We start from the raw sequence: 13841 nt of genomic DNA, 5'->3' as shown, positions 1-13841 counted from the left end.
TTAACTACTATGAAGAGTTTAGAAAGAACTGCTTGAACTCATTAAGTAGAAGATAAAAAATACGACCTGTCATATACATATGACATATACAAGTCATCAGAAAGCTGAAAAATTTCACTGAATACAGAACCTTTTTGTCCCACCCTAACCAAAACTGTCACAATTTCATAATGGGCAGATAAAGGAATAAGAAGAAGTCCAGATCCAAGGAAGATCATGAAAGTTTGTTCAAGTCCAATGCTCAAGGAAGCTTAGCACATTGCACACAATCTTGCAATTACCACAACCTGCAAAGCAAGCAGGAATAAAAATGAACTATGTGTACTCTTTCTGAAAATGTAAGCAATGGATGAAGTTTTACTCTTTTTTAAAATTTATTTTAATTTTTTTTGTGAGAAATACAGCTGTTTGTACCAAGTGATAACACCAAATGCCCAAGGTTGTGTTCCAGCAGTAGGAAAATTGTCTGTATCCAATGACCTTGTAACTGAGGATGCAGTCTCTGATGCTTTCCCTCTATTACCCCACTCAAAACATTTAAAAATTGAGGCAAAGAAAAAAAAACAATCTATTGTTTAATTTTCTTAGCAGTGGTTTTCATATGTCCTTCAACTTTCTGGGTAATTTGAGACCAGCTTTCTCTGCCTCTGCAGAATGATCTTATTTATTAAAGTCGGTGTCACTCACAGTACCTGGCCATGCAATGCCATAGATATAGAGAGCTCCTGTTTACAGGATGTGCAACTTGCCTGCAGAAATTCCAGGAAACAGTCTGCTTGCTGTGACTCAGAGCAGCCATTTCAATTTACCACAGACCATCTGACAATAGAATTGTATTTACATGATACACATATTCACTCGGCTTTTTATTACTCTCTGTTAGTCACAGATCATGAGAATATAATCTCCTACTCACTGAAATTCTGACTTCTGATTGAGTGATTGCTCATTCCACTTTTCAATCAATGCTTCTAAAAGTATCAAAACCACATTTGAAGTAAAAGCTTTTGCCAATTCCTTCTTGCTTCTTCAGAAGGTCATAAATAGTAATTGTTCTTATCCCAAATATTATCATAAAGGGACAAATTATTTCCATTGTAAATAATTAATCTGACAGCATTTTTCTGACCATGCTCATTCAGGTAAAGAACAGCTCTATATATTATGAACTAAGCCTTTATTTAGATGAAAAAAATATTCTGAAAGTTACTATTCACATTATTTTTAATGCAAGTTAATTTATAGACACTGAGAAAATTAAAACTGATCCCCCGAATGCCTGTACCAGCCTAAAAAAGCAGATTCCATTCTGACAGTTCCTGTTACACATGAGTAGGAACTATTTTCTCTGAGCAAAAACATACCCAAACATGTCCCAGGAGGTAGTCTTTAATACTCACGAGAATGTGCTAAATGACTCTGTCCAAATGTTTTTTTTTTTTTAATTGTGATTTTTATTCTATTTTTTTTTCACACAGTTGGTCAATATGCTTGTTATAAGATAAAAGTAGTCGTGCAGTAGTGACTCTCATCACCTCCTGATTGTGCTTTTCCTTGTTTCCTGTCTAGCAGGAAGGGAGGGAATAAGAAGACACAAAGCACTGACTGTCTCTGCTTAGGTAATGGCAGATTTAGAGATTTGCTGAGATTCAGGGAAAGTGAAAGAAATATTATGTACATACTGGGATTTTTTTTTTTTTTTCATTTCGTGGTAAAATGGTCTGTCCTCCATTTCCTCTAAGATAGCCTTTTTTGGCGAGTCATGTCTATAGCTCACTTCTGTGTTGAAATTGGTTAAATTCTCACATTGCTTGAAAAGTGAAAAAGCCAACAATTTATTTTTAATGTATGGATTTGTTGTATTAATATTGCTGTTCATTAAACATCAGGAATGGGTACACTGATCATTTCAAGACAGTTTGAACTACAAATGAATTATGATTCATTATTCAAATCATAAATCCATTATGATTTTACTGTGAATGCAAAATTACCAGAAGCAAAGTCTTGTTAAAATTTAATAAGATGCCTGGACTTTTACAGTCTGGCAATCAATTTTGGCAAAACCAGTTGTAGTGATGTATGTTCTGAGTAGATCAGGTTATGAACTTTGTCATATCATGATCTCCAGGATTGTCCCTTGGTAGTTTTTAACATATTTCTGATCACCTAAATCTGTAAGGTAATTCTTTTCCACAACCATTTTTGTGTTGCTCCAAAATGGTCTTTAGCTGTCAAAATATATAACAACCTGTCACCCTGTTATAGTCTGACAAGCCAAAATATTCAAGATAGCAAGATCCCTCCCTGCTCCTGCACCACCAGTAAGATTGTGTCCTGGCAAGTTTTTGGCTCTTTCTACAGATTCCAAGTGCTGCCTGAAATATTTTATTCACTCATTCTGCCATTGTTTTCCTTCAGACTCGGTATCTCCGGATGTGCCTCCAGATCTTGTGTAAACAGATTGAGTCTTTGTTTATTTTTGAAATAAACAGAATCCAACCACAGTCTGCCTAGCCAGCATCTTTAACTGGAATGGCATCTCTGTTCCCATAAAGAACTCAACAATTTGAAAAAAGGATAAGCAAAGCTTCTATGCAAATACAAGAATCAGCTGCAATGAACGCTTGCTGAACATTGTGTGTTCCAAGACTTCTTCTATATTTGTCTTTATTCCATAAGTGTTAAAGAAAAAAAAAATCTTCTGCAATGCCTGTGACAATGCTGACTGAAAAAAAATTCTCAAACTAGGAAACTTAATAGAAAAGTTCTTTGCAGATCTGCAGCTCTTGTTTTACCCTTAATGACTGCTTCTTCTTTCTTAATGAAAGAGATTTTGTAATTTATGCAGCATTTTAGCCTATTACCAGGTAATTTTCTCGTTTGAGGGATATCTAGACTCATGGTCACTGATAAGAAGATCCTAAAGGCTAATACTTCTATCAGATAACGAAGATGTTTCACTGACTTCCCTTCTCTGAGTTCAATTTTCTTGTTGGACTGAGATAACATCTATGACCCATAGTTTCTTAGTCCATTAACAGCTGGAAATACAGGCCCACTTAAAATACTTTGTATAGTTTCCTCTTGAACTAACAAGTTTCCCGCCCCAAAACATAAGCTTCAGTAATTCAGAAACAACTAAGAAGGGGTCCCTAAACTGATCCTCTCATCCTGGCAAATAGAAATCTTACAAAATTCCCCCTTCATTTGATATTTTATCAGCACATGAAATCTGAGAACTATGAAGTTTTATAATTTGGGTGCAGATATGAATAACTTCTCTAATGAAGAGAAGATATTTGAATTTTAATCTCAAGTCTCTTCAAAAATGAATGTTTCTTTTCATAGCACTAATAGAACCAAATGTTTCTTGGACAATTTACCAATAATCTGGTGGCCATTGCTTATCTGAATTTGAATTTATTGCCAGTTCATACTTGCATTGTTTTTTAATTAAAAAAAAAAAGTTATTGTATGAATTTCTGAGCGTTCTTTCCTGTAAGGTGACCTTGTAGCATTTTTTCTAAGTTCGTGCTGTTTCTGTTTCCCCTACCAGGTTTCTTTCTCATGTGTTATTACTAGTCTGGCTCATTTTCCCTCATCAGTCTTCTCATCTACCCAGAGTATTCACAGCTTGTAGTTTGGAGAGACTGCAAATGGCACTAAAGGGCAGACAAAATACTGTTTTTCCTTTATTCTATTGTTCAAATCTGCTTCAGGGTTATTGTCAGGCTGGCTGAATGTATATATTGGAAAGAACTGTTGGCATTAAACAACTCCGAAGATTATTTCCTCTCCCTTTTTCTGTTCAGATAAATCAATGTGGTGATTAAGGCTAGGTGAATGATAAAATTGCTAACAGGAAAGGCAACTCAAAGCAGTTAATACACACTAATAAAAGAGAAAAAAAGCTTTCTGCTCTGGAGATCAATGGAAGGATGCAGGACAAGACGCAAATAAAAACCTCTCAGGTTATCCATACAGCAAAGAACACTCTGAAAATTCGACCAAGACTGTAGGAGTCCATTAATACTCATCCGGATTCGTGACAGAAAGTAACATAAATGGCTGAACTCTTAAGGCTTTGAGACCAGTTTGCTCCCTGCAAAAAGATACACGTAGGCACTTTTGGGAAATGCTGTTGCAACATTCTGTCAACAACGTGCATATGCCAGTGCCAGACCTTCTTCGGAGAACATGGTTGTACTTCAAGCAGACCTCGAAATAAAACAACTTTAACTTTTGTTCACACTCTCAGGTGTCCCACGCTCCGGAGCACTGGGAACGTGTGCTCCCGTACAGCCAGGGGGCACCAAGGCAGAGGTGACCAGGCTGCCATCTGCCGCCCAGGGGTGAGACTCTGTCCAGACTGTGCTGGGTCCAGCATCCATGGCAATTACACAGGAGAGAAGTGACACCAGCTCTGAGGTTCTCCTCACGTCTCGGTTCCTCTTGGCTGGCAACAGTGCAGAGATTTTGGATATGCTTCTTTGTAGCCTTTAGCAGCTGATAGTGATCAGTGTCTTCATGCTGTCTCACCTCTGTAAATCATCAGGATCTCTTCATTGCTCTTTTTCTCCAGAACAAGAGAAAAAGTGTCTTGTAAAACTGCACACAAATGTGCTAGGTTGGGTAATTTGAATGCCAATAGCATAGTCCAAGCTGAGAACTCTTTTGCTGCTGTGTGCTTCATCCAGCGACCCCATGCCCAGACATTACCATTCATTCTCCATTCACAACAAATTCCAGCCTTTCTATTACAACTGTCTACAGCCAGAGGTAGAGAAAACATTCTGAATAGCAGACATCCCAAAACCCACACAGCTCTGCTGATGGATGGGGTGGGTCACTAGTGATGAAAGGCTGAGATGCTCGAAGTCCTCTTTCCCTTGTTCTTTACTAGCATGGTCAGCCCTTAGGGTTCACAAAGCTCCATGCCTAGTTTGGCAAGGTTTGGAGAAAGAGACTTCAGCAAATTTAGCAAATTACATGTTTGCAAGTCCTTAGGGGCTGCTTGTAAAGGTGCTGAGGAGGGTGATTAACTTCATTGTGCTGCATCCTATCACCTTCTAAAGGCTGTGGCAATCAGACGGGATTTCCAGTTACTGGAAAAAAGCAAATGTCACATCCATCATCAAAGCAAGGTGCAGGAAACTGCAGAGCAGTCATCCTTACCAAGTATCTCAGTGGAGATAATGAAGGACATGTTTCTGGAAGCCATTTCTGGATGACAAAGGATAAGTCAATTCAGAAAACCAGCACAGTTCCATCAACTCAATTGCCTTCGGTCATGAGAGAGTTGGCTCTATGACTGAAGTGATAAGAGCAGCACATACTGATTTTAGCAAGGGTCTTTTGATGTGGCATCCACAGCATCTTTGTAGTCCACTAGGGACGGGGTAAGTAGACAAGGTGGATGGCAGTCTGAACCACTTGCTTAAAACGTAGTGGTGACCAGTCTGAAATGAAACTGGCATCTGGTTATGAGTGATGTTCCTCAGGGTTGAGTAAGGGAGTTAGACTAGAGGAACTTTGGAGATCATACATTTTTCTCTGATTCTGTGATGAAGGGCACTTCTTAGAATTTGGGTCCTCATACTGAAACCACAAATTATTTAGGTTTCTGTGGATTAACGGGTTAGGCTGCAGCCTTTCCTTGATTCTGAGCTCATGCAGCTGATTTTGCGTGATATGAAGTGGCACTGGAAATGAGGCATTTCCAGCTAAGAAGCTTCTCACTGCGAGATCTTCTGCTATGGTGTCCTGACCAGCACTGACATCCCCCCAGCTCCAGAACACAGACATTGCTTGAAAACAATCCATTCCATGCTTAATGATTTGGGGACTGTAGTTAAAAGTAGGAGGTGAGAATGAACCAATACTGAAAGAGGACTTTTAGAAAGGAACATTTATTATTTAAGGCCCACATAGTTTTCTTGGAGTGTCCCCATCTCACAGCTATTCTGATGCAGAATAGGCTGTTCTTTACAGTACTTGTGCAGTCTGGATTTTTTGACTTCATCAGCTCGCAGTTAAAACAGTTCACACTTGTCCAGGAAACTTGCCTCTTTCATGTGCCCTTTATGCGTTCCTCTCTCTTTGTAATATAACATTAACTAATTAATTAAATTAACAGCCGGTTTCTTTGTTTCCATCTGGGAAATTTACTCTGCTCCAGCTCCCCTCCTTAAAGTTAAACAGCACTGAACAAGCTTTCTTAAGATACAGGCTTTTCATTGTTCTCTTTGCACAAGATGTGGTCAGATACTGTTAGTCTTTAAAAGCTGTTTTATTCACCAGCAGAAAAGATAACGCTATGCACAGACTTCACAATTCAATCAGAGTTCATTAGGTTTAGACACATTTTCCAAATCTTTACATGCTATATGATTAAAGTTTTGGTATTTTTTTACCCATAAAAATATGTTTCAACTGGGATGGAGCTTGCATGCCAACTATATTAGTAGAGAAATTGTTTCCTGCTGCATTTAATAGTACTGTAATGATTTCACAGTTAGTTTTCCAGATTTTGCTGACCCGCAGAAGCAGCTTGTACAACTCCATGTCCTGCTCCTGTCTCCTGGAGGGTCTACATAGCAGGCAAAGGCTTTTCTCAAGGCTCTTTCAACCCCTCTTCTGTTATTTCTTAGGTAATTGTAATAGTTAATAGAAAATGTAAAGTTTATATAGCTATTAGCATCTGTGTTGTGTTATTTTCTCACGTACTGTGTATCTAAGATACTAGATTGAATTTGGTCTTTAAAGGCTGTGTTATTCTCGTTAAATGGCTCTAAACAGAATGCTGTGAAGAACCACAGGTTTGGACAGAGGACAAACAAACTTTACTGCCATTCAGTGTCTTAATAGAAACATCATAAGCAAAAGTGGTTTTTTTTTGGTCAAGATTTTAAGGACAATGAAATCACGGTTGAATCTTTGTGAAAACTTAGTTTTCCTGGTTTCAGTTGTGTGAGATCAGATTTGAGACTCTTTCTTTTCTCGTTTTGTTGATGTTTTGAGAGTGCTGTAGTACACACCGAACCTAAACTGCAGAAAGCTCTCCTCAGGTTATCTGCACTGGCGGTGCGATAAGGGCAAGTTTAACGAAGTCCAAGGTCTCGCTTTGCCCTGTAGCTAAAACATCTTATTTTCACGTTGTGCCTTTGCTGAATCCGGCCCAGCCGGTCTGGATCTGAGGGGGTTCCAGGACACGCCTGGCGGCCCGGGGGAGCCGGCGCTCCGCAGGTCCCGGCACGGGCTGGCGGGAGCCGGGCGGGCCCCCCGAGGGGCTCGCTGCTCCCCGCTCCCCGGCAGAAGCGCCCCGGCGCCCGGCGATGCAGGCGGCCCGGGCGCGGTCCCGGCACCTGCGGCTGCCGCCGGTCCTGTCCTGTCCCGCCCCGGTCCCGTCCCGTCCTGCCCGCTCCGCCCCGGTCCCGTCCCGTCCCGGCCGGGCCGCGCTGTCCGGGGAGCGGGACCGGGGCCGCGCTCCGCTCGCCACCGCCTCCCCGGTGACGTCACCGCGCGGTGACGTGTCGCCCGGCGGCGCGGGGGCCGCCGGAAGCGGCGGAAGGCGGCGCGGAGCGGAGCGGAGCGGGTTGGGTTGGGTTGGTGCCGCCGGAGCGGCAGCGGCGCAGCGCGGAGCTCCAGCCCTGCGTTCCTTCCTTCGGTCCTTGTGTTCCTGCCTTCGCTCCGCGGCAGCGGCGGTACCGATGAGCGGGCTCCGAGCGCCCGGCGTGCGGTCGGTGCCGACCTGCCTGCTCCTGCTGGGGCTGCTCCTGCCCGCCGCCGCCGCGGGGTGCGAGCTGGAGGCTGCGGACGGCGGCGGCCGGCGGGGAGGACGGGGAGGCGCGGCCGCCTCTGCGGCGGAGCCGGTGACAGGTAACGGCCCCCGCGCGTCCCGCCGGCGGGCGGGCGGGCTGTCGGTGGAGGGGTGGGACGCTGTTCTCCCGGGCGCCCCCGAGCCGCCTCCCGCCGCCGGGGGGCCGGGCGCGGTGCGGCTCTGCAGAGGGCGCCGGGCCGGTCTGCAGGGGGTCCGGCTGCGGCGGCGGCACTGCGGTACTGCCCGGCGCGGCCCTTCCCGGGAAGGAGCCCGCCGCAGGATGTGTGCAGGATCCTGTTGAATAGCGATATTGTTGGGATCCGGAGCCGCCGCTTCCGCGTCGGCTGCCGCGGTGCCGCCCGTGCGGGTGTCCGGGGCGCCGCCAGACTCGGCCGAGAACGGCCGAGCGCGCCCGCCCCGGCGCCGCACCCGCGGAGCGGCCTCCGGCCGGGACGGAGCTGCGGCGGGGACGGCGAGGGACTCGGCACAGGCAGCTGCCGAGTCCCGCTGTATCGCTGCACAGCTCCTGCGAAGGCAGAGGTGTCCATCCCTGCCCCCAGGGGGGTTTAGTTCTCGGGGAAAGTGGAAGGCATTCCAGCCTTAATTCTTTAAAGAAAAGTCACATTACCGTACTTAGGGCAATTGGGAATGCCGTACTTAGGGCAATTGGGAATGCCTGCAATCAAAACCAGCGGTTATACTGAAACGTTTAAAATAATCTGATTTCAGCAGGCTTTGATGGCTCTGAATGGCTTATACGTGTTCTGAATCTATCTTGTAATGAACAGGAGGAAGCTTTACTGCCTTTAGACAGTTCACTTAAGAAAATGGGATTTGTACGTTAGGAAATTCTCGGAAACATTTAGAAGTTTGTCTTGTTTCATAATGTGCTTTTCAAAAAGCTCCGTAGTTGGAAGGAAGAACATGGAAGGTGGACGAAACAAGAAAAACCCATCTCCCTTCAGAATCAAAGTAGTGTGTGTTTCTCAGAGAAAAACTTCTGATGTTGTTTGGAATAGTCTTGACACCCTGAACTGCAAGTGTTGAACTTCAGCTGATGACACATACTTGGGTTTCTTCTCAGCCCAACACCTTAAAGACGTGAATTTTAATTAGAATTAATGAAACTTCAGCAGCAGTCGTGAAATAACTCCAAGGTAGAGATGCAAGGCTACGTGATCTAGCGGTCCTGTTTGGGGACGTGACGTTTCTGAAATGGGAATTGTCCAATCTGTTGGCTTGCTGGATGAACTAAGGAAGTTGGAACATCCGCAGTCTGTGAAGCAGCAGTTGTACCTCCCAAGGGTGTTGTGGAAGTGCTGTATCAGAACAGCTCTCTCTCTTCTTGTTTTTTGATTGTGACTGATCTGGTTGTAGGTGGTATTAAGCAGTTCTATCTATGATACTGCTGATGCTGTCTACATTTTGTGCTTAATCAATTTTGATGTGTCAGTCTGTATGGAAAAAAACCAAAATTTTTAAATGTTTTATGGATTGTAAAGGTACTGAGATGCCTATCAGTTGTGTTCTCTCCCACTTTATAGTGACTCTGGTGAAGAAGAAATACAATTATTTGAGAAATCTAACATGCTCTAAGTGGATTTATTGTGTTACATGACAATATGGCCTGGAAAATACATGTGCTTAAAAGCTGTCTTATAAACAGCTTTAAATTTTAGGCGGTTTCAACATAGTTCTGTGCTCATCCACTTAATAAATACATGTTTCAATTTGTCATGGAGGTTGTTTGCCTATCGAACTAACTCCCAAATAGTTTTAAGTTACTTTTTGCGAAGCTGGAAGAACTCTTAAGGTTTGGAAAAAAGCAGATGACTTTTTCAGGGGGTGATTTTAGTTATATTATCTGTCATTTTCCTAAAAGGTGAAAGTTGCAAATGTGCTGCTGAGTTAGGAGAGAATGCCAACACTCGTCTGGAAAACAACAGGAGAAACTTTTAATTCAGTAATTTGGATTGGTTTGAGAAGTACAGTCCAGAAGATAAAAAGCTACTAAATATAAAATGCTGCACTAGGAAGAGGCTATGGAATGCTTAGATAGAGATGCTTGGGAAACAGAGTTGTAGGAAATAATTCAGGACTTCTAGTCACAAATTGGTCCGAATGAGCAACTTGCAGCTGGCAAAAGTAGATACCATCCTTGGATATGTTGATTGAGTTTAAATTACAGAAGGCTTTTTTTCTTTTTTTTTTTCTTTTTGATAGCACTTCTATTTCTAGTTTTGAGTATTAAATCCAAATAGTACAGAGGAATGTAGCGATGTGGTTTGAGAGGTTCAGAACCTATGAATTAATTTTTTATTTCTCATTAAAGTACAGGATTATTTTGATGTGGTGGAAAAGGCTGTGGGATGGGTATGTAAGAAATGGTTCACAGAAGTACTGGGAGTTTTTTAAAGCTTTTTTTCTGTGTTGTTGGTTTTTTGGTTTTTTTTTTGTTTTTTTTTTTTGAATGTGGTTGAGATGTAGGTTAAGAGGAAGTAGATTTTAGTGGGTGTGATTTAGATTAAATATAGGCTGGAAAGTTTTTACCTATAACAGTCAAATTGCGTAGATTGTTACACAGGTTCCCAGTCTCAGAGGTTTTTATTGGCTTAGAGAAGAAACTGGCAAAGATAATCTAGATGTTTGACAGAAAAGGTATGTGTGATGAGTTTCAGGACTAGGGGAGAGCGTATGATTCTATTTTTGCCATGTTTTATCAGATATTCAGGTGTTTACTTAATTGAATATATAGATTATCATTACTGTTGTCTTTCCTGTGTATATCTGCCTTTTTAACAGTATAAATGACAGCTGAATATGTAATGTGACACTGTGCTTGAAGGTATTTAGCTGTGATTATGAAAATCGGACCAACAGAACTATGTCTCCCTTGGAGGGAACACCATGAGGCTGTTTGCTATTCACTCCAGCTCTGCTTGTTCACTGCTTAATTTGGTAGAAGGTTTTAAGGAACCTTCTGTTCTAAGCTTGAAGATAGCACTGGGTTTTCACATTTTCATTTTCACCCAATTTTAAGTAGCTTTGTAATTCTGGATAATTATGGATTCTTTTATGTTTAAATTTAATCCATGATCATGGATTAACTTGGCTACCTTTAGGTGTGACAGAAAACCTGCACCTGTGTTTGGCTAATAAATTTCTCTCAAATTATGTCTTATAATATTTCAGACCAGTTTTAACTACAGCACTGCGTTGAAGAAACAATAGGAAACATAACGTAACCTTTTTTTTTAATAATTCAAAGATTTTTCTTTTAATTACATTTCTATTCTGGAACTTAGCCATCATATTAACACTCTGAGCTCTTCAAATTAATCAGACTTTGGCATTTGAGAAGCAAAGGTTTCTGGAAAATGTGTCTTTAGCTGCAACTCTATATTTGGCTTAAGCTGTTCTAATGTGGGTGGCTGTTCAAGTGGGGCTTTTTTCTCTGGATTGACCCCAGCTGGCCATGCAGACAATATTGTTACCAGAAGAGAGCTAGTAGGAGTAGGCATGCTCATCCCACTACTGGAAACCCACCAGGAGGGAAGGCGTTCTATGCTCTCTTTCTGCTTTGTATCACCTGACTTGCCCTAATGTTGTGATGAGCACTGTCTGTTGCTTTGGCTTGCAGGAATGGGACAAGAACCAAAGGCAACAGGTAAAATGATGAATTTCTTATCAGACTATTTCCTGGCTTACTTTAGGCCAGCACCAGTGCAAAGAAGAGGGAGGAGCATGGTGTCAAGAGAGGGGAACAAGAATGGTCTGCTTCCTGTGATGGCACTTAGTGATAGTCTGAACAGAGCTGTTCATAGAATTTTATCACTAAGGTGACTGTGAAACTGCATCAGTGACCTTTTTGGGGCTTGAATAATGCATTTTGAATTTGGTGGTTGTGTGTGAGGCTTCGTGTATGGTGAGCTAATACAAAGAGGATGGTGAATTTGGGCACATAGTGAAATGAATTTGGCATGCACTTGTCTTAAAAGTTTGTGAGCTATGAGACTTCTGTTGCTTTCTTAGTAAACTGCTAGTAGATTTCTGTAGTGATGGAGACTCAGCATTACAGGTTTAGTTTTTTTTTTGTTTGTTTGTTTTTTTGCAATTTCATTTCTTCTGTTTGTCTCTAGTAAAGCTCCTTATAATCTGGTTTTACTGTTTCTGGTGGGAGGACAGAAATTTGAAGTCCTGTCTCCTCTAAAGGGTGTTGACTTCAAGCTATCATTTACTTTTTGATAGCATCTCAATGCAGTCATCTGTCGTTGAAAGAGAATTAGTTTCTCAGTTAAATTAAGTTTTTAATTTCTTAGCATATTTTTTTATTTTTAGTGATGAAGAATAGAAGAAATTCAGGAGAGATCTGTGTTTTTACAGCTCAGTCAGCAGTTGCATTCTCATAACTATGAGATACAGTTAAAAAAGCTGTGAATGGATGAATTTGTAGACAGTTTTGAAACAAATATTAAAAAACAATTAACCAGGAAAAATCCTGGCCTTTATGAAGCTTAGTGGCATTGGACTCTCACTCAGAGATAAGACATCAAGCATTTGTAACTTCCTTTGCCCTTAACTGGGTTTTTTTTACCTTACAGGCTTCCACTGTTTTGATTGTAGCTCTTCAGTGCTTCTGCCAGTGTGTTCTGCACCTTCTGGTGTCCTGTGAGGTTTTTCCTTCACCTCTTCTGATGGTTCAGTCTTAGTGTTGTGATTTAGACACATTATTTAGCTGTTTTTTTCTTTTTCTTGTGTTAGAGTAGTAGTATGTAGAGTAGTAGTATGTAGCAGACCCTTTCTTAATACCCCCAGTGTTGCTCCCTGAAATGTTTGAGCTCTGTCATCTCTCCATCAGCAGGTTTTTGTGTTGCCCTTTCAGCTATAAACTTTCTGAAGGCAGCTCTGCTTTTGTGAGGACCTCCTACCCCATTCTGCAAAGCTGGGCCTACGCAACTTGGGCATGACTCATTTTCTTCTGCCTAACTCCAGGGATACTGATCTAGCATAACTAGAGTTGGGCTGCCATGGATTTGTCAAAAGAGGACTGTACCCAGTGACAGGAGCCGTTGATCTTGATAAAATTTCCTATGATGACACTGCTACTATGAAAATCACCTAAAAATGCTGTGGTTTTTTAGCATTTGTAGGAAGTAAGCAGTTTGATAGCCTTCTAATTGATTTTTAGGTTGTGTTCTCTAACTTGGACATCTTTACATCTTTTTTGTGTTTTTTTTGTGTTTGTCAATCAATATTTAGGAAGAGGAATGCATAGCAAAGAGCTGTGATGTGGGAAAGCCAAGAAAATTTCTAGTGTCCTTTTTTAATTTTTAGTTCATAGTCAAAGACTCCTCAGAAGTCAAAAGTGTATTATTTTACTTAAGTGTTGACTAATTTACTGCAGAAATCCTGATATATGAGAAGACTTCATTGGGATTAGTCTGTTACAACCTGTCTGTGAAACTGGCTTTTTAAAATACAGAAACTTGAGATGTTTATCTTGACCACATAGGCAATGTGTAAAAAATTAATAACCACAATGTTTGTTGTTCTAAAATAAGCATATACACATTTTTAGAAACCCAGGTAAGTTTCAAGTTATTACATAAGTTAGTGTTATTCTGCCTTTGGTTACTACTAAGTATTGCCAGTTACTATGGAAACTGCATATCTGAAAGAGGAGGGGTGAATAAAATTATAATGTGTTGTTAAAATTTAGAATCAGCACAAACAGAATGTGATGATTGTCAGAAAATTTGCGCTTGTTCACTTGACTTCTCTGAGCAATTCAAACTTAACTGAAGAGAGTTTATTTATACCTTTCCTCCCCCTGCCTGTTTCTTCTGGATCTTGCTCGTTTTCCTTCAAATCTGAAAAATCCGTGGCATTTTTCAAAGAACTGGTAGAGGCGGGCGTCTTTAAATCTGTATAATGAGATGAACTGTAGAATTTTAACTAAAAATTCATCTTGGAAATTGAAAATACTGTGCTTGTCAGTAGAATTAAGAGCTCACAGCAC

General features: G+C 41.4%; 1 protein-coding gene across 2 annotated transcripts in view; it reads left to right on the top strand.

Annotated features, from left to right (window-relative positions):
• Positions 1-6507: 6507 nt before the first annotated feature.
• The window catches only part of STIM2 (stromal interaction molecule 2), a 64317-nt gene continuing 56983 nt past the window's right edge, over positions 6508-13841 (top strand). For both annotated transcript variants that reach the window (XM_053940268.1, XM_053940269.1), the window contains exon 1: positions 6508-7881. In XM_053940268.1, the coding sequence (XP_053796243.1) occupies positions 7338-7881 (544 nt within the window). In that variant the 5' untranslated portion in view covers positions 6508-7337. The remainder of the gene's footprint in view (positions 7882-13841) is intronic.

This window comes from Vidua chalybeata, chromosome 4 (assembly GCF_026979565.1).
Source record: "Vidua chalybeata isolate OUT-0048 chromosome 4, bVidCha1 merged haplotype, whole genome shotgun sequence".
In the NCBI taxonomy this organism is placed as follows: Eukaryota; Metazoa; Chordata; class Aves; order Passeriformes; family Viduidae; genus Vidua; species Vidua chalybeata.
Note: the sequence above shows the minus strand (reverse complement) of the source record. Positions and strands in the feature narration are given on the sequence as shown.